Source organism: Anser brachyrhynchus (assembly GCF_964034855.1).
Source record: "Anser brachyrhynchus genome assembly, chromosome: Z".
Taxonomy (NCBI): domain Eukaryota; kingdom Metazoa; phylum Chordata; class Aves; order Anseriformes; family Anatidae; genus Anser; species Anser brachyrhynchus.
Genome location: NC_137697.1, coordinates 16,010,821 through 16,031,503, shown reverse-complemented (window position 1 = coordinate 16,031,503; position 20,683 = coordinate 16,010,821). Strand labels below are relative to the sequence as shown.

The 20,683-nt window shown below is 37.1% G+C and overlaps 1 protein-coding gene across 4 annotated transcripts in view; it reads left to right on the top strand.

The window, feature by feature from the left end:
* The window catches only part of PDE4D (phosphodiesterase 4D), a 305,421-nt gene that overhangs the window by 105,955 nt on the left and 178,783 nt on the right, over positions 1-20,683 (top strand). The window contains exon 1 of one of the 4 annotated variants that reach the window (XM_080573435.1): positions 3,873-4,080. The exons of the other annotated variants lie outside the window; for them this stretch is intronic. Within the exon in view, the coding sequence (XP_080429561.1) occupies positions 3,995-4,080 (86 nt within the window). The 5' untranslated portion in view covers positions 3,873-3,994. Of the gene's footprint in view, positions 1-3,872; positions 4,081-20,683 lie in introns of those variants that run through there. 4 annotated transcript variants of the gene reach the window in all.

The window sequence follows — 20,683 nt, the reverse complement described above, 5'->3', positions numbered from 1 at the left end:
ATTAGAACTTCTTTACTGAAAGGGTTGTTAGGCATTGAAATAGGCTGCCCGGGGAAGTGGTTGAGTCACCATCCCTGGAGGTTTTTAAAAGACGTTTAGATGTTGAACTTAGTGATTTGGTTTAGTGGAGGACTTTTTAGTGTTAGGTCAGAGGTTGGACTCGGTGATCTTGGAGGTCTCTTCCAACCTAGACGATTCTGTGATTCTGTGAAAATTACAATGCACGTTTATCTTACTCAAGTGATTTACTCATAGTTCTTGTTTTCTCAGCAGTCTTTCATTCCTGTCTCCCTGCCTCAAAAACAGCAAGAGAAAAAAAAAAAAAAAAAAGGAAAAAGAATTTGCAATAAAATTTGCACAAGTATCATTAAAAAGTTCAGAATTCAGATTTTTCAAAAAACAACTTCTAAATATTGATTAAATATTAAATATTTGATTTTAGCTACACAATTATCAGTGACATTTTATTTGGGAATGTCCAACTAAAGTATCAGGCAGTGTTTGAAAACTGGAAGTGTAACTAATTGAGGAAAATATCCATTCTTTCCACTCTTATGATCCTAGTTTCAGAGTTCCCAGTTGTTTTTTGTTTCCTATATCTGCTCTTACTTCGTCTGTCAGAATGGGAGCCAGTGGCCTTGTCCATCTTTCTGAGCAGCTCTGGAAGCAGTTCTGTGAGTTACAGCCCCTGTGCTGCGCTGCATTGTGCCCTGGCAGAATAAGGTCATCCCACTGGCCACTCAGGACAGAACATCTCCAGTACAGTGGATCAAGCTGACCTAAGATGCTGTAATGCGTTGCATCTGACACACGATATCAAGGTGTGAGGGAGAGGCTACTTAAAGAAACTATGTTAGGAGTCGTGGTGGCCAGATCCAGGCTATACTTCTGTCATGTACTCTGTTGAATAGCATGATCTGTCACATGTCCAGACGCTGAACTGGGTTCCCATTACATGAACCAATGTGTGGAGCTTTAGCTCCACAGAGTAGTAATGTATAACATGGAGTAATGTGGAGATGTCTGTGAAAGCACCAAAGCCACTGATGGTGAGCCTCTTGACCACAGTCCCCTTAAAGCTGTAGTTATTTAAGCTGCAGATATACTGAGAGGAATTTCCTGACAAAACGTGGCCCTCTGAGTTCTAAAATGCTTCAGGACACATCTGGGAAAGTGAACTGATTCTTTACAGATATTTATGCCTATCACCAGACCTGCCTACTAGCAAGAGCTTTTACACTTAGATGTCTGCTTAACTGACACAAAAGTGTAATTTCAGGTAGGTTGTGTGTTCGTTATTAGTTTAAATTTTCAATTTAAAAACTACTATTTTTGAAATTCATTTATATGAGCCTTTTCAGAAAACAAATAGCAGTAGTTCACATGTTTGGGAGAATGGTAGAAGAAGCATTCTCTTATAATAGTTCTCTTAGTGTGGGTCCTGTGAACCAATGATAATAACATAATATAGTCATGCCACCAAAGAGCTAGGAGTTCATCAGACCCATAACCCAATACATGTGAAAAATGTAGAGCAAAAGTTATAATCATGGAATTGCATAGGATGTCAAAGATATCGCACTGTAAATGTTTATTACAATATACAGTTCTATAAAAGGCCTAGATTATCATAGAGTGCAATGATTGATTTTTACCTCTTTTATATAAAACTAGATATTTGTTCACTCACATTATCAAGCTGTTTTCCACAAAGCATTACCTACAAATAACAACTTAATGTCAAATCATTGTATGTTCTTTGAGTGCTTCTAGAAATGTTTTTTTTGCTATATGAAAAAAAAAAAAGGAAAGGAAAAAAAATAAAAGCATGAAAGCCTAGCCACTTCTCTGTAAAAGTTAATGTGTATTACAGAGTTATTTGCTCTTTCATTACTTGAATTGCCATAAATACTCTGATTTGTCTTGATACAGTGATCTACTGCATGCAATTATATAGTGACAATAAGTGTTTTTGATATCAAGGTATAAATTTAGTCTGTAATAATCTTGTAAGAAGCTTATTTCTGTGACCTTATTGTGGTTGGCTGCGTTAGCAGGTTTAGTGCAGCAGTGAAGGAAGGGCACAAAGGAGGAGGAAAGATAGCTAATAATAAGCATATTTGGTTCTGTTTTCTTTAAAAAAAAAAAAAAAAGGTGATCTGTTAATGATTCAAATCAAATGCTATGACTGTGAAGAAGTCTATAGTTTGTGCTACCCAGAGAGCTGCTCAGGAACCATTGCTCGAGTTATCAAAATTCAGTTCCTTTGGAAATTAGGTGCTGTATTGTTGTATTTGAATCGTATAGGATATTCTTTACATTGCTCAATACTTTTGGGAATTTTGGCCCAGAATAAGTAATTTCACCCGTGAATCCTATGTATTCAAAGCTTATTTCATGGTGTGAAGGGATTTACTGTCAGTTGGCCCTGTAGTGTATTTATCAGTGTATTCTTATGTAACATAAGAAAAATGGTTCCTCCAAAGAGCCAAATATACTCAGGTGTAGTGTATTTATATTATTTTTTCTGAACAATGTAATTTCTCAGTTTACCTTTTACCACTAAAATAGCACATTTCATCAGATAACTGCTTGATAGACATAACTTATCCTGAGAATTTATTTTTCCAGCTCTCAACCTTTTCTGCTAGAGCCCGGAATATTCCTGAATTTTCATTTTTACCATTGCCATGTGTGAATACTCATTTTCTTCTCCAACACTTTTCTTATGAATAAAAGATATTTGGGTTAGATTTGATTCAAAGATCAACTGAAATAGATAATTCGTGGCTTATTGGTACTGGGAGCTCGTAGCCACACTTAGAGCTGGTTGAGAAAATCACATCATTGAACAGACAATGTTGGAAGGGACCTTGAAAATCATCAGATCCAATGTTGCTTGGGAAAAGAGATGTTAGATGATGATGCTGGCCTTGCTGGCATTACCTCTCTCGATGTTAGAGTTGAATTGTAGGTTGTTGTTCACATTCTCCACTGTGAATACTAGGCTGCAAAAATTCCATGGAAGACTTGAAGCTTTAATTAATCTAAAACAGCAAAACAAACAACGGAAAGACACTGAATCTGAATATCTGAATTCTGTTTGGAATTCAGAATGACCCTAGTTAGCAGAGACCTGAGTTCAGCTATCAGTCACTGGCAATAATTCAGTAAGGAGGATGATGTCTTTGAGAAAAGCTGCCAAGAGGCTGAAAATTATCTACCAGTCTGAGACTTACTTTCTTAGAGTGGCTGATCTCTCACAGATGATTAAGCCGTTTCAGAAAAGCTACTTAATGATAGAAATTGATTCTCTTTAGAAAGTGCGAGGAAGGAAGACACACTTAAAAAAAGTTAAGAATTAACCAAAGAGGCAATTTAGGTGTTTGAGGACATTTTCAATATCAATTTGATTCCCTAAATGCTGACTCCTCACTGTAATGGAGAGAGGGACATTGGAGAACAGAGGGGATTTAGGATGTGGATTTTGGTTTGGGGTTCTTTTGTTTTATTTTTTGATGCATTCTCTTAGCTGCCTGGTGCCAGCTGAAACTGTTCGTTGCAACATAATCCATAGTAAAAACATTTTCAACAGATTGTTAAGAGTTTGAAAGCCTTTGTCTAGGCAGCAGTGGATAATCAGAGCATCAGCTGTTTTGCCTTAGTTCTATGATTCTATGCTCTTTAGTGGCTGCTATAACTAGCCAAGGATTTACCATAAGAGTTCCCACTTGAATAATGAGATAAGAGGCCTGAATATAGGAAACGTTCATGCAAAGGGCAAGTCGCATGCAGCAGGAAATCCCAGTTATCCCTTCTAGTCTGTGCTCTCAGCCAGCCACATCTCTGCCAAAGCATACCATAGGAAAAGGACGTTCCCTTACACAGTTACAAGTGCTTCATGATAAGTGCAGGGCACCTCCAGTACAACTGTCCTGCTTCCCCACTGATTGATATATATTTTTAAGACAATTTTGGTATTTTATCTTTGCCAATGGCCTTTCTGTGGGATCCTTTTGGAGGCTATATCCCTCGTCCATCAAGAAATAAGATGAGATTTCGCTTTTTGAAGTCTTACAGGTATCTCTTCAAATGGCTTATGGTGTACTTAACTTAGATAATAATTGCAACTATGTTTTTTTCTTATTATCCTGTAGAATTATAGTATTTAAAAGTCTGGAAATGTCTTGTATTAATTATGATTCCCTTGAGCTCATAAAGGCTTTGCTGAACATGTATATCAGAAATACAGTGTTTCAATGTGATTGTGAATTAAAATAAGTAAGTGCCCGTGGAAATTTATGAAACTGAACTATTCAGAAAATATTAATTTTGAATGTTTTATTTGCACTCCAAATCTTGGAAAAAGAAGAGATTAACATTTATGTCAGTGTCCTTGTAAAAGTACTCATTCTAAATATTATAAGTACTTATTATTATGAAATATATCTAGTTATGAATGGCACTGATATATCATACTAAATCTGAATTAGTCTTTAATTTTTACAGGCTTTTGGTTATTTGCATAACCAGAAAACCATGTTTGTTACATATTTTTGTGTTCAACATATAAAAAATATAACCATGAGACCATAACTCACAGATTCTATTTTTACCTTAGCTGATACTTAACAATAGCAAAATATTTTTTCTGGCATTTCTTATACTGCTTTCAGCAAATGTAGCAAAACTTGTCGTTTCCTTGCTTTAGTCTATAATAGATGTAATATAAATTTTCAAACCTAAAATTTGTAAAATATCTTTCCATTTTTATATAACAAATTATAGAACTTATTAGATATATTATTAATGATAACTTTTAGTATTCACTGATGCAATAGCCACGTTTATTTGCACACCTGCGCAATATCAAATGCCCAGGAAGCTAAGTACTTTATATAGGATTATTAATAGCATGCACTGTCTGTGTAAATACTGACAAAAAATGGCTAGATGCAATCCAATTTGTCTGTGGTTTCATTTGGAAAAATCTAGGTGTTTTATATAGAGGGAACTTTATTCACAAAAAAAGTAATAATAAGAGATAAAGGGACTTGAAAAAAGAATAAATACATGGTATCAGTTACAGTTTTTAAAAGTTCAAAACTAGATCATATAATTCAATTAACATTCTCATTAACATTCTCTTAAGGGTTTTATTATTTTTTTCTTCTTAATAATCCGAGCAATTTCTATTACAAGCTTATTTCAATGTTTCAGAAACCAGAAAAAAAAAATAATATAGTAGCTATTACATCAAGTAGCTACATAGGATCTGGTTTTTGATTATTGACTTACATAAATGTAGAATATTGTCTATTTGTGTTTCAATCCAACAAAGTGAAAATAGTTTTAAAAGTTATTAACAAACATAAAAAACAAGAAAGTCTTACCTGAAGTCTACAGGCGTGAATGAATTTTGTTTTACCATAGATAGTTTTACATGTTTGTTTTTCACAGGCTTTAAAGAATTAGCATGAGGTTGAAGATAATTTTATAAAAACATGGAGCATAGTTCTATTAATCAGTGTAAGCCATTTCTGTTGTTATTATTTAATATAACCATGATTTTTGACTGAAAAGAGGATTAAAAAACCCTTAATATACATATTGCCATGTCACTGCCATAGATCCATTCACACAGTAGGTTATATTTAGAAAACTACTACAAAATTTTACTGTACACGATCCCTATGTAATTTAATAACCTTGTTTATGTCAATTGACAGTTCTGCTCACGTCACTGAACTATCTGATGTCAAGGGGCTTTGGTTTCTAGAACTGAATGCCTGATAGTACTGTCCAGGCTTTCCATAATTAACATTGTTTAGCAGACCGTGCTGTTTGAATTCATAATCTTAGTTTAAATTGTGAAGTTGCCTATGATTTTAAAATTTCTTCTGTTACATTTTCGGCAAAAACATAATGTTTCTTCTGTGGGGTACTCAGAATCTTTTGATTAATTGAACCATTAAGCTTTCCATCTGCACATTTCATTTTTGGAAGATTTCTTTGATACATTGATGCCTCCTTCTGGCCAAATAGTGATTTGAGTTTCTTTGCTGATCAGCAAGTGCTGGGGTTTGCACATGTCTTTCAGGAGGTGATGGAACAACTATGCTAATGGAAATCTCCACGAAGTAGGAAAAATTATGTCTTGATACAAAGCAATTTTTCCAGGAAAAGCATGAGTGCAATACAGTCTCTCAGAGCTACTTTTCATCTGCCTCCTACTGAATAAACCATTGCTTAAAGCCTCCACAATTGTCCTGAACAAAAATGGGAAAGCAGACCAAAAAACACTTGAGATTCACTACTGATTCCCTGTCCACCAGAATTGCAATGTTCACAGCATTAGATGTGGAGCCAAGGCCAGGACTAGGTGCTTCACAGCAAAGGAACAGAGGAGACTGCCAAACCATTTCATGATTTCGGTATATTTTGCAGGCTGGAGAAAGAGGATAGCTGTTTATTTTTGCTGGGAGGTATGTCTATCTGCCTGCCCAGCAGATGAACATTCTTATAGTCCAGTACAAACAGAATATTTGAATATTTGTAAATCTTCATAATCTTCATCATGTTTCCAGACCTCACAGACAAACTCAATTTTTTTTTTTTTTTTTTTGTCCTTGAGACTCTCTAACTGAAGAATACCTCATATCCTGAAATGCAGTCAGGAATTGTGTTTCCTGTAACATTTAGCTTTGCTGAGGAATATACCACTAGATGTGGGTGTAAAAATTGTGCACTAATAGTAGCACAGTTACACTTCAGAGCCTAGTGAGGTCTGTAGAGCAAAGGATGTAGGCAGAAACTTTCTTCATGGCATCTAAATCCTATCACACATGGATGACAAAAAACTAAAGCACCTATCAAGATTTTCTACACATAACCAAGATGTACAAATAAGAACATGTTACATGACAGTCCTGCTAACTGCTAAGCACATGTCCTAGTGACCTAATGACAGATCCTCAGGATCACTTGGAAGATTCTCCAGAGGCAGCAGGATCTTCCCTGCTTGTCTGGCTGGGCATTAAATCTTTTTATCACAGTGAAGGATTTGCAAATAACTGTGAGTGGAAATCTGCTGAGTAAATCCTGTTTGTATAGGGTGGAACAGTTTTGTAGGGATTCTGAGCTCCCAAAGAAAAAGGCTATTATGGAGAAGTGATAATGGAGATAAGAAGCATTACATTGAATAATCAAAGAATTAATCAGTTTGTTAAATTATTTCAGTGCCAGAACTACATCTTCCAATGATTAGCGATGAAGATGAGATACAGTAATCATGAAACATTTCTTTATATGGGAAAAAAAAAAAAGAAAAAGGTTCTTTGTTGTTTTATGTGAGTTTCTTTTGTTCCTTCCTCTGCACTGTGTTTTTCTTCTTTGGCTGCCATCTGGCATATTTCCCTGGACTAGAGGAACAGTCATGTGGCTGAAGCTACTGCCAACATCACTTCTGTAGCAGGCTGCTCAAAGCATTCATACGTAAGGAGGTAGATTCCCTTCTGCCAGCTAATTGTACTCCAGGACACTAAACTCTCAGGAGCTGGGCTGGAAGTGGAATTTCTCCCTCATACAGCAATTTTCAAGAATCCCTTCTCTAGGGGGATTTCTTAATGATTTCTTAAGGTTTCTTAGTGAGCAAAGTGTAATACTCTAAGTTTTCTTTGTAATTATATGCTTGCAATGAAATTGGTATAGAAACCAAATTAAAGTTTATTTTTTTTTATTCATTAGGGATTAAAGTCCCAACACACTGGAGCTAGTTTGCTTCTTTTTGACTAGTCATTTAACACTGTCTGAGAAATAAAATATTTAAATGCATAAGTGTGGACTTTCCTATCTAACATGATGAGTCAGGCAATTGTTTCATATTTAGCTCAGTTTTGTAATTCAGAAGATGCCTTTGTCATTTTAAATGATGTTTTGAGTTTAACTCAGATTTATTTTAGACAAATCTGAATGCCAAAATGTCATCATATATAATTCAGACATTTGATTTTGTTAATTTGAAGTCCTGGGAAAAATGAAAAATAGCAAGGCATGTTGCTGCTCGGGTTAAGGAGCAGTAGGAAGGTAAGTGAAGGTAAGGCAAGTGAATCATACTTGACTTGGTAGTGCCGCAAACTTAAGTCCTTGACAAAAATGCCCAGACTGTTCATCATAATGACTAAATAGAAAGAGTCTCTATACCAGTTCCTAAAAACTCAGCGAGTTATGTTGTACTCCATAGGTCCCTAACAACAGGAAGAAACAGAAATAATATGTTCAAAAGCTTCAGCTTTTCCTTAAATTTGTCAGACTTAGTTGATCCTCGCACAAACCGGTTGAGTGAGTCTATCACAGTATGACAAGTTGAGTCTGTCACTATTTCCTATTTATCCTTTGGACTAGCAGTACTTGTGTGCTTATTTTGTGGGATTTTTTTCTTCTTCTTACTGGCTTGGAAGTGGTTTAGCTGCAGTTCACCCTGCTGAATAAACAGAAAACTGAAATATATCTATAGGCACTTTATCATTAAGCTTCTTCTAATTTCTGCTTATGTAAATTCTAAGAGCCAAGAATGATGATAAGCTAGAGCTTGTATGAAGAACCATCAGGTTCTTTTGTACAGAGTGAAGGAAATTATGCTGACTAGTGTTGCTGTGGTTTACAATAAATGTCTTAGCTTTGCTGTATGTGGCTGAAACATGAAGTTGACATTCCAAATTAAACTGGGAGCAGACATTACAATCCGTTGGAATGCAGAAAGAGATTACACAGGCCATAAACACCAGGAAATAGTAAGTTTGATTTACAAATTTTAGATATGCATGGATTTTTTTTAATGTGAAGACTATCTGACTTGCAATTCCCTTATGTATAACAAATTCTAGGAGCACTAAAAATAGGTCATCCAATCTGATACCCAATACATCAGGAACAAGCTGACGCTAGTTCAGCATGTACCATGTCAAAATGTTGTAATTAATTTCTAGATACTCCATTATACAAGGAAACTGTTACAGGGGGTAACCTCCAAATGTTTATTTTTCATCCCACTGTGAAATATGTATATGTCCATTGTGGATCTGAATAGATCATTTTTTATTGTGAAGGAAATTGGAAAACCAGAATTTCTTATTGGAACTAGTAAATACAGTTGATTTCTTAGCCCCAGAAACCATTAATGTCTGCAGGTCATTTAGTGGTTTATTTGTTTCTAGGAAAACGGTATGTGAGCATTAATAGAAAATCTGTGCAATATGCCAAAAGATAAATTAAGACTCTAATGTGCCTTTCTTCATGAGGAAAAAAATAAAATAAAATAAATGAAGAGTAGTAAAACCAAACAAGCAAACAAACAAAAAAGACTCTTACCCACATAGAAGAGTGTGGCACACGTGCCAGTTCAGTGTTCTTAGCCATAGGGCTGGTTGTATTTCATTGCAGGTGTGGTCCATGCCAGCTAATCCATCCCCCTGATTTGTGGCAGCAGCCAGTAGCAAATGTTTGAGAGAGAACAGTAAGAAGCTCGGTGGTTACAGTATAATCTTCCTTGAGGGAAACTTTTCTCAATGTCTTCAATAGTTCCTTAAGAACAAGTGTTCCAGAACTCTCCTTATTGTAGGTATTGCTTACTCTAGTAGGTTTAGGTATTTTTCGTACTCATACTAAGTTTTGATCCCATTTATTTAAATGATGATAAGTTTTTGGTTTCAGCAGTATCTTTGGACATTCACTTCCATAGGTGAACTCCTGTGATGTGCGAAAGTTTCTTCATTCTGTTTTCATCTTTTTGCCTTCTAATACTAAAAAAAAAAAAAAAAAAAGATAAACTTATACAATTAAAAGAGTTAGTTGGTGTATTACATATCTATATATCACTCCTGTTTGCCAGCTTTCCAAGTAATCTATATTTTCACTTCCTCTTTTCACGTGGAAATAGTTTCATGTTGATATGTCATACATCTCTTAGCCCCTTCTTCTATTGCAATGTTCCTTCTAATGCCAAGTGACTAGAAGTAAACCCAGAGCTTCTGATGAAAGTCTAGATAAATTAAGCTATTCCTCTTGTTGTGGAACTATAATTTTATTGATATTTCTATCATAACATTTCCATTATTACCTTACCTTACTTTCCATTATTACCTTACCTTACCTCTCATTTCTGATGCAGTTTAACAGATTTGCTTATTTATATTGAGTCATGAGCAATGATCTCAGATTCCATCCAGTATCTGATGTCTACTGGCCAGAGTAGACATACCATATTTTTAAAGGTGCTGAGTAGTCTCATTTACCATGTACTTTTTCTCCCGCTGCATGTCTGCCATTCTCTTGTCTCGAAAGAAGTTTACAAGGATACAATATTGAGTGAAGGCAATAGGAATCACTGCAGGTGGTGGAATTTCAATCCCACTAGAAACTGTACTTTTCTAAAAAAAAATCCCCCCGATGAATGGCCGGTTTTGCACAACTGTTTATGGGAAGAACATTTATGTTTTAAGGTGATGAAATCTAAAATGTGATTTAGATTATTTAGGTTTTTATAGCCTTTTTTCTTCAGGGTTCATGTCTTGCTGGGAGGTTAGAGAGTCCTTCAGGCAAGCTGCCAGAAACTGGGCAACCATAGAAATCATCAGGAGACATATGCTTCCCATCAACGTTCTTATACAGTTAGTCATTAATATATGTGTATGTGTCTCTGTATATATGTACACCTATATATATGTATATTATATATGCACTGTGCACACACACACACACATATATATATCCTACCTTAGAGTGAGTGAATTATCTGAAGTTTTTCAGGAAGAAACTGAGTACACAGTACTGACTTTATTGTTTGTCCACATGAACTCCACTGCACTCTGTATATTTATTCATTTGTTTTGAAACATTTCCAGTCAGTTCTTAGCTTTTTAGTGGATTAGTTTTCACATGCTGTGGTACAAATTTCTGTTGAAGTTGTAAAAGTACGGTGACACAGCAGAACAAACAACAGCAAAGCCTAAGAATAATCTGTCGTCACTCCCAAACAGGATAAGATAAGTTCCTGTTAACACTAGATGAAGTTGTTTAGCTAGTGAAGAAACCTAAAATGGAAGAAAGCAAAACTACTTAAATGGGATATAATTGTCTCCAGATGGAGAATGGGAGGCCCCCTGTTTTCTTGGTTATAAAATGAAGCAAAAAGCCATATATAAGAAAAATCCAAAATAACTTCATCTTGAGATATGTATGTATTGCTCTGATATACCCTGTAAGTTAGACTGTGAACCGAACTTAAGCTTTAAGTTGCTGCAAAGTGAGCCATACCAGATATTTCAGTGTACTCATGACTTCATCTGGAGGCACCTTTTCCTTCCCCAGGCTCTTTCCAGACACCACCACACACCCACAGCCCATGTTACAAGCTGCTGCAGAAGTACTAGCAGGAGCAGAAAGCACTTGGGCACATTGGCACTCTTCCATGGCTTTTGCTTTGTCAGGAATTATATTTGTCTAACATCAGATCTACTATGAGAAGCCTCTCTCCCACAGGAGAAAAAAAAAATAATAATAAAAAAGAGTTCACACTTCAAGGGAAAGTTTGCCAGTTTCTTAAATAGTGAATTGTCTACTTGTGCATATGACCATTTTAGGTGAGCTAAGCAGCAAGGAGGATAGTTGGCTGGCTGAAGCTTCCATCCCTCCCAAAGGGTAATACATGTCTAGAGAACAGTACATCAAGGTTTTTTCTTCAAATCAGAGGCATTACAGTCTCCTTCATTCGATGTAAAGCCTTATTTTCATTATGATAAACTGAAATGTGGCCATACATGGAACTTCTAATTACCAATTCAAATAAAGCAAATACAGTGGGATCTACTCAGACAGTTCTGGTATAAGGCAGAAGCATCACGTTGTACTGAGGGATATGTAAATTATGTAGTCACTGATCTTAATTCATATGACACCAGCAGGTGTTGGATATTTTCTTATGTTTATGTGTTTTTTCTTAAAAGTGCGAAACATGTTTTAACATATAATGCAGCTTCTAGGTAACTATCCAGTTACATAATTCTTCCTTGCTTTTTGCTCCTCTTACCCATAAACAAAAAGAAAATGGAAAAGGATGTGGTTTTGTGAAAGCTAAATTGGAAAAGCAGAGAAGTCAGCTGTTCTAAGCAACAAAATCCATCAGTTTTATGTCATGTGCTGGAAGCCAAGCCAAGTGTTTCAACATCACTTACAGCAGGACTGAACAGTCAAAAAAAAAGATAAATTAAAGACCAGGGTCTGCCTGTAAAGCAACAGAAGTAAGAAGCAGAGAGTAATGCCTACTGTTGGCAGAAGAAAAAATTAAATTTCTTCTAAATACTGTAAAAGGAAAACACTCTCATGGATTTGCTGTGAGGTGTCTAGAAATGATGGGTTCCTGAACCTAACCATCTGTTCAGGATCATTCTCTTACACCAGAGAATCTGGGAGAAACATAACATTTTACTGGCACATGCAGTTAACCATGTTGACCTTCTGAAAGAAAATATTGGTTTACATATATATATATATTATATATATATATATTTATTTCCAATAGGGAAAAAAAAAGACATTCACATGCTCTCTTAGCACACAGATGATGTCCTTAATGAGAGAATAATACAGTCTTAATGAGGCTGTAAGTTGAAAACAATATTTTTTTTTCCTTTTTTCCTCCTGGCTACAGTTCCTGGTTAAGCTTTCTTACTTGTAACACATTACAGCATCTATTGGAACATGGCATATTTTGAGGCTTATTTGAATTTGGCATAAAAATTCCTGTTCTGGTTTCTGATGAACTCTGCTCAGGATCATAGAAAACAGAAAGAATTTTAGCCAGAATTTCTACAATGTATATCCAAGCAAGTTTTAATGACAAAATAAAATGTATTGTTTATAGATAAGAGTATTAGTGATATAACGCAGATGGTGTACTAATTCATACTTAGAGCTAATAGCAAAATGTATTGTGATCTCATTAAAAATCTGTTCCAAAATACAGACAAAGTTTCAGCTTCACTAGCAGAGAAACAGATACCTCTGTAATCTATCAAGGGCTTAAATTTTGCTTTCACAGTTTGTCTTGCTTGGATATCCCTTCTAGGATATTATTTACAATAAAATGCTAATAAAAAATAAAATAAACCTATGCAATTTTAATGATGCTTTGTATAGTTTTCAATCCAGACTCCTAAATATATCAAATATTAACCTGCAAATCCATATAAAGTTGAAATAGAAATATGTAATAGGATAGAATCATGGAATGGTTTGAGTTGGAAGGGGCCTTAAAGACCACCTATTTCCAATGCTCCAGCCACAGGCAGGAACACCTCCCACCAGACCAGGTTGCTCAAAGCCTCATCCAGTCTGACCTTGAGCACTTCCACGGATGGGGCATCCACAGCTTCTCTGGGCAACCTGTGCCAGTGTCTCACCACATTCACGGTAAATAATTTCTTCCTTATATCTAATCTAAATCTGCCCTCTTTTAGTTTAAAACCATTACTTCTTGCCCTATCACTACAATCCCTTGCCCTATCACTACAATCGCTTGCCCTATCACTACACTAGTAATCCAGGTTGTGTCTGTTAAACAGAAAATTGTACAATGATATGAATCTTTTCTATGCTGAAAAAAAATAGAAGTATGTTTCTGTACCGTTTTGATGTGAAAACACTTTTTAAGGTGGCTTGATATTATCAGAAAATGCTGGCTAGACTTGTTTTAGTGTGAGCTATATGAGGGTTTTGTGAGGGCTCTCATTTTCTGAATTCAATTTGGTTGTATCTATACATTGAATAGAACAGCCCAGAAATTCTTACAGCTGGTGAACTAGGACTAGCTGATTCATAGTGCTAACCTCTTCTACTAATGCTAACTTCTCCTACTAATGCTAACCTCTCCTACTCCCCTGAGCAGAGTAAGAGGGTGTCAAATACTTATTTGGAGTTGCCCTTGGTCCAGGACTCAGGTTGTCCATGATAATTCCCAAGCCCTTCTCAGTTTTTCCTGTGAGACTGTTAGGTGACCCAGGCCAACATTGTTTCCTGGATCTTTCTAACAGTGAGTAATGCTGACAAAGAAAAAGAAAAGCCTTCAGAAATTGTGGCAAAAAGTGAAGATGGTGTAAATGTGGGTTAATGGATGCAGTAATACTGAGTTGCAGAAGTAAAAAGTCTCAAAGCAGAGAAATCAGTATTTAATACACTATAGATATGCACCGGATGTTAGAAAACCTCCATTAAGAATGTTTTAGTCCCTTTCTGGCTGTTTAGTCTCATTAAAATGAATTGATTACAGTTTTCTACTGGATTATATTTTGACTGATTATGTTACAGTATTGTCGACCTCAACTATTTTTAATTATGCCTTGGAGAATCATGAGTGTTTGCTTAATTCCCTCCCTCCCTCTCAGCCTCATCCCCCCCCCCCCCCCCTTTTTTTTCTTTTGTCCTCCAATGGTTAAATCTGAAAGGGTTTCCCAAAACCAGAAAAGCTTTCTTACAATGTTGTTTGAGATTTTTGCATAATAGCTAGATTTCGGGAGCTCTAAGGAAAATACTTTAGTCTTGTGAGACTGGAAATAATGTTGGTAGAGCAGGGTAATGCCACTTTGACAGCCACACCCTCAAAACTTTATTCATCCAAAACTGTGCTTTATTTTAGTAAGGGGTTTTGTCACAATATGGACAGTGGAAGTGACCCCAGGCTGGTCATCACAGTGTCCAACTATTTTGAAGTATTTGTTTCTTTTAGAGTTCAAAGTAGCATTATCATGTATTAGATAGGCATGGGATTCACCCAGGTTGCTATCAACATGCAACACTTCCCAGACTCTTCTTCTCTGATATTTTTTTAAGATGCAGATTTTCCAGCTGTATAACAGGACTGTTTTAAGATGTAAAGAATGCAGCAGACTGTTCTGGAAAAGCTGTACTCTCAATCTCCACTCAGAAAGAACTATGGTAAATTTGCATTCTCTTCACTGTTTCAAAGTAACCATTGGTCTTTGACCAAGAAAATATTTCATAACTTGGACCATTCATTTTGAGTTAATTTGTCATTTTGATTATAGTTTATAATAGCTAATGTAAGTTTAAACTAAGGAGGATAAAAAGCAGTCAGAGAATGTCAGTGAAAATTATTTATTACATTGCAGAACTGCTTGATGTCGTCACAGTTTGCCTGCTTCTTACCTTTTCAAAAGAGAAGTAAATGGTTGTTATTAGCCTTCAGTTGTAAATAATGTTTCAGAAAACACTTCTAAATAGTTAAGATAACATTTCTTTTGTGTACAATATATTATTTTGATCCTGGAATATTTAATTCACTGTTAAATATCATATACACTGTTACTATAAAAAGATAAAAGTAGAACTGCTTCCAAGTACACACTGTTTCAGTAAGAAATGAGCTTGATCAGGTCAGCTCTCTGGGTTTACAAAGTTACTTCCCTCAAAATAGCTGCTTTGGGAGTTTATGGTAATAATGTAAGCAGTTTATAACAATCGTGTAAAGCTTTCTGCATATGAAGTCCTACAGATCTTATCCTGAATTTGGTACAGCATCTTCATTTTTGCATTTAAAATGGATAGTTTAAGGACATAAATTGCAAATATACCATTAGAAATACTTCTCATGTGTCTCTTTACATGCTTAACGAAAGGGACTTTTTCAAAAGGGATTTGTTTCTTCAATTTTTTTACATCTGTAGTTTATGAACATATTTATATTCAATATTTTTGTGTGTAGCCTGAATGTCTTTCATTATATTTATTATCTGATCTTCTGTTGTAATTTAAGTAATTGCAGAATTTTTGCTTTGTTTTTAGAATATATTTCTGGCTATCAAATTGCCTGCTCTAGTTACTTTCTTTATATTTGTTGTGACTCTAAGTATACATAATAGCACTGTAATTTGGTATACAGGTAGTGCAGTAACACATTGTACAGAGTACATTTATGAAAAAGTTTCATTTTCATACTTACCAGGTAGATAATGAAAATTCTGTGCTCGTTTTATATATTTCTAATAATCTTGTGATTTACTTCTGCTTTGTCAATATATCTTTAATTTAAATTTCAAAATAGTCTGATGCGATTTTTCATCTACAAATGTTGGGTTGTACAATACTATATTACCTGTAGACTAAGAACTGCAAATTAAGAAATAGATAACTGCAAAACGTTAAGAGAAGTTTAAGAATTAACTTTTACAACTTTAATATCCATCTCTGCTTTGTCTACATTACAGAAAAATATTGTGCAAAGAGAGTAGAGAGGAGAGAAGAAAGAATAGGAGGAGAAAAGCATGCAGATGAAAGAAGTTTTAGACAGCATTGATGTATGACCACTGTCTAAGCAATGATTAGCAAAATCTACAGTACATTGCTACAGCTCAATTCTTTTATTTCTCCCATTTGCAAGGCTGAAATAATTACCGAGCTTCATAGAAACTTTCAATCCATAATATCTCTCTTTGGCAAAACAAGATTTGCAGCTCTTCAGGAACAGGAGTTAGGATCTCTGGAGCTGACAGTCTGCCCCACTGAGTTACTTTCATGAATACACCGTGCTAAGTTCAAGACACGAAGATATACATCCTCCTCCTCCTCTGAATATAAATTAACTTATCAGAACTATTTATATAGTAAATAAACATAATTTGTGAAATGGGCAGGTATAGGTCAGTGCCATCTCAAGTTGCCAGTAGCAAGAAGCACCTTGATGGAGATTTAGATTAAAGTCATCTCATAGCTTTATTATGGTTTACTAGGTAAAATTTTATGGCAAATCCATACCTTTGTAAACAAACATAGCAGGCCAGTAATGCTGCCATGCAGAAAGTTTCTGTTATGGGCCTCAGACAAAATTAATAAAAATTTTACACTTTTTTATCAGCTCTATATCTCTCACAGCCACTTTAACTGAAGAAACATTTCTTTTGTTCATTTTCAAAGCAACAGTGCCACAGTGAATTTCACATCACTGCCATGGTGAATTTCGTATCAAGATAAAAGTTTTTGTTCATAGGTTTGTTGACCTGTAAATGTGGAAAAAAAAAAAAGTGTTAATAACTCCTGCAATTAAATTTAATTTAAAAAAAATTGCAAAAAGTATGTAAAGAAGTTCTAAAGAAGACCTTTTTTAAATGAAAGAAATGTCATTTCAGTAATGCTTCTGGGAACTTAATTTTCATAGTTAGCTGTCTTACTGTCCAGGTCACCTAAATGACCTGCAAGTGTTGACATTCCCTGGAATATCAACTCACAGGACTGAAAACAGCATTCAATCTCTGCACATGCCCCTTAGATCTGTACACTTTAAAGTGGTAGGTACTTAAAAGCACTGCTGCTTGAGCTCCTTCCCTCTTTGAATAATTGCAAAGTGATCACATCAATATTATAAAAATTATGTTATAAAAAAACATATTACCATCAAACACAGCATTTAATTTTCAATCCTTCTGAGGAGGTGTGTAAACTTAGTTTCTGCTGCTGAGGAAGTAAAGAGTTTTGTTGCTGCTGCTTTTTATTTTTTATTTTAAAAAAAAATCTTCTACCTAATTTTTCCTCTCCAAAAAGGAAAAATTCTGAAGGACAAGTTAAACTAAACAATGCAATGCAGCTGTAGGACACTGTTCAATGTCAAATTTGCCTAATCCCAGTATACAGAAGCCAAACATGCTATAAATACAAATATACAGTATACAAAACATTTGGTATGCACTTAAGTTCATGAACAGTCTTCTGTACTGTGCTGCTGTTACTCTCTAGTGTGCTAGACCGAAGTGTATGGAGAATTTTTCAGTAACTGGCTCCTTTACATCTATTTGATTTGGCTCGTCTTTGAGATTTGCTTGTTTAGTTAGATCTTTGCTATATAAAGTAGTAAAATGTTATAACAAAGTGCTCAGAACAAAACATTCTGATATAATTCAGCTTCTTGAACCAGCAAATTTACAGAGAAAAATGCTTTCCAAGGTACATGTGAAACCATATTAACTGAAATCAATGTCTTGATAAGATGAATGTCAGAAAACTGGCATACTATATTAAATAATTTAGATTGGGTAAAACCAAAGAAAATAACTGGACTTCACTGAGAGTGTTTTCATGTTATGGAACTCGAGACTGAGACTGGGAATGATAAGGTTGAGTCCCTATGGGTTAGGATCAGCAGGAAGGCCAACAATGCAAACATCCTGGTGGGGGTCTGTTACAGACCACCAAATCGGGATGAGGAGACGGATGACGAACTCTACAGGCAGCTGGCAAAAGTTGCAAAATCATCAGCTCTTGTCCTTTTGGGGGACTTCAACTTCCCAGACATATCCTGGAAATGCAATACAGCTCAGAGGAAGCAGTCTAGGAGGTTTCTGGAGAGTGCGGAAGATAGTTTCCTGATGCAGCTGGTTAGTGAGCCTACCAGGGGAGGTGCCCCACTGGAGCTTCTGTTCACAAACACAGAAGGACTGGTGGGAGATGTGGTGGTTGGGAGCTGACTTGGGCAGAGTGACCAAGAAATGGTAGAATTCTCTATTCTTGGCGAAGTCAGGAGGGGGACCGGTAAAACTGCTGTCTTGGACTTCTGGAGGGCAGACTTTGAGCTGTTCAGGACATTGGTTGGCAGAGTCCCTTGGGAGGCAGTTCTGAAGGGCAGAGGAGTCCAGGAAGGCTGGGCACTCCTCAAGAAGGAAATCTTAATGGCTCAGGAGCGGTCTGTCCCCACGTGCCCAAAGATGAGCCAACATGGAAGAAGACCGGCCTGGGTGAACAGAGAGTTGTGGCTAGAGTCTAGGAAAAAAAAAAAAGAGGGTTTGTAATCTTTGGAAAAGAGGGCAGGCCACTCAGAAGGATTATAAGGATGTTGTAAGGATGTGGAGGGACAAAATTAGGAAGGCCAAAGCCCATCTGGAGCTCAATCTGGCTACTGCTGTTAAAGATAACAGAAAATGTCTTTATAAATACACTAACATGAAAAGGAGGATTAAGGAGAATCTCCTTCCTTTACTGGATGCGGGGGGAAACTTAGTGACAAGAGAAGAGGAAAAGGCTGAGGTGCTTAATGCCTTCTTTTCCTCAGGTTTTAGCAGCAAGACCAGTTTTTCTCTAGATACCCAGTACCTTGAGCTGGTGGAAGGGGATGGGGAGCAGAATGTGGCCCTCACAATCCATGAGGAAATGGTGGGCGACCTGTTACAGCATTTGGATGTACGCAAGTTGATGGGGCCGGATGGGATCCACCCATCTGGTGGTGCTGAGAGAACTGGCAGAGGAGCTTGCCAAGCCGCTTTCCATCATTTATCAGCAGTCCTGGCTATCAGGGGAGGTCCCAGTCAACTGGCGACTAGCAAATGTGACGCCCATCTACAAGAAGGGCCGGAAGGTAGACCCAGGAAACTATAGGCATGTTAGTTTGACGTCAGTGCCAGGGAAGCTCATGGAGCAGATTATCTTGAGTGCATCACACGGCACTTACAGGGCAATCAGGTGATCAGGCCCAGTCAGCATGGGTTTATGAAGGGCAGGTCCTGCTTGATGAAACTGATCTCCTTCTATGACAAAGTGACGCGCTTAGTGGATGAGGGAAAGGCTGTGGATGTGGTCTACCTTGACCTCAGTAAGGCTTTTGACACCGTTTCCCACAGCATTCTCCTCAAGAAACTGGCTTCTCGTGGCTTGGACTGGTGTATGCTTCGTTGGATTAGAAACTGGCTGGGTAGCCAGGCCCAGAGAGTTGTGGTGAATGGAGTCAAATCCAGTTGGAGGCTGGTAACTAGTGGAGTCCCCCAGGGCTCAGTACTAGGGCCAATTTTCTTCAATATCTTTATCACTGATCTGGATGTGGGGATGGAGTACGCCCTCAGTAAGTTTGCAGACGACACCAAGTTAGGTGCGTGTGTCGATCTGCTCGAGGGCAGGAAGGCTCTGCAGGAGGATCTGGATAGGCTGGACCAATGGGCTGAGGCCAACTGTATGAAGTTCAACAAGGCCAAGTGCCGGGTCCTGCACCTGGGGCACAACAACCCCAAGCAGTGCTACAGGCTGGGAGATGAGTGGTTAGAAAGCTGCCTGGCCGAGAAGGACCTGGGAGTATTGGTTGATAGTTGGCTGAATATGAGCCAGCAGTGTGCTCAGGTGGCCAAGAAGACCAACAGCATCCTGGCTTGTATAAGAAACAGTGTGGCCAGCAGGGCTAGGGAAGTAATTGTCCACCTGTACTCGGCCCTGGTGAGGCCGCACCTCGAGTACTGTGTTCAGCTTTGGGCCCCTCATTACAAGAACGACATGGAGGTGCTTGAGCGCGTCCAGAGAAGGGCGACCAAGCTGGTGAGGGGTCTGGAGAACAAGTCTTACGAGGAGCGGCTGAGGGAGCTGGGATTGTTGAGTCTGGAAAAGAGGAGGCTCAGGGGCGACCTTGTCGCACTCTATAGATACCTTAAAGGAGGCTGTAGCAAGGTGGGGGTTGGTCTATTCTCCCACGTGCCTGGTGACAGGACAAGGGGGAATGTGCTAAAGTTGCGCCAGGGGAGGTTTAGGTTGGATATTAGGAAGAACTTCTTTACTGAAGGGGTTGTTAGGCATTGGAATGAGCTGCCCAGGGAAGTGGTTGAGTCACCATCCCTGGAGGTTTTTAAAAGACATTTAGATTTAGAGC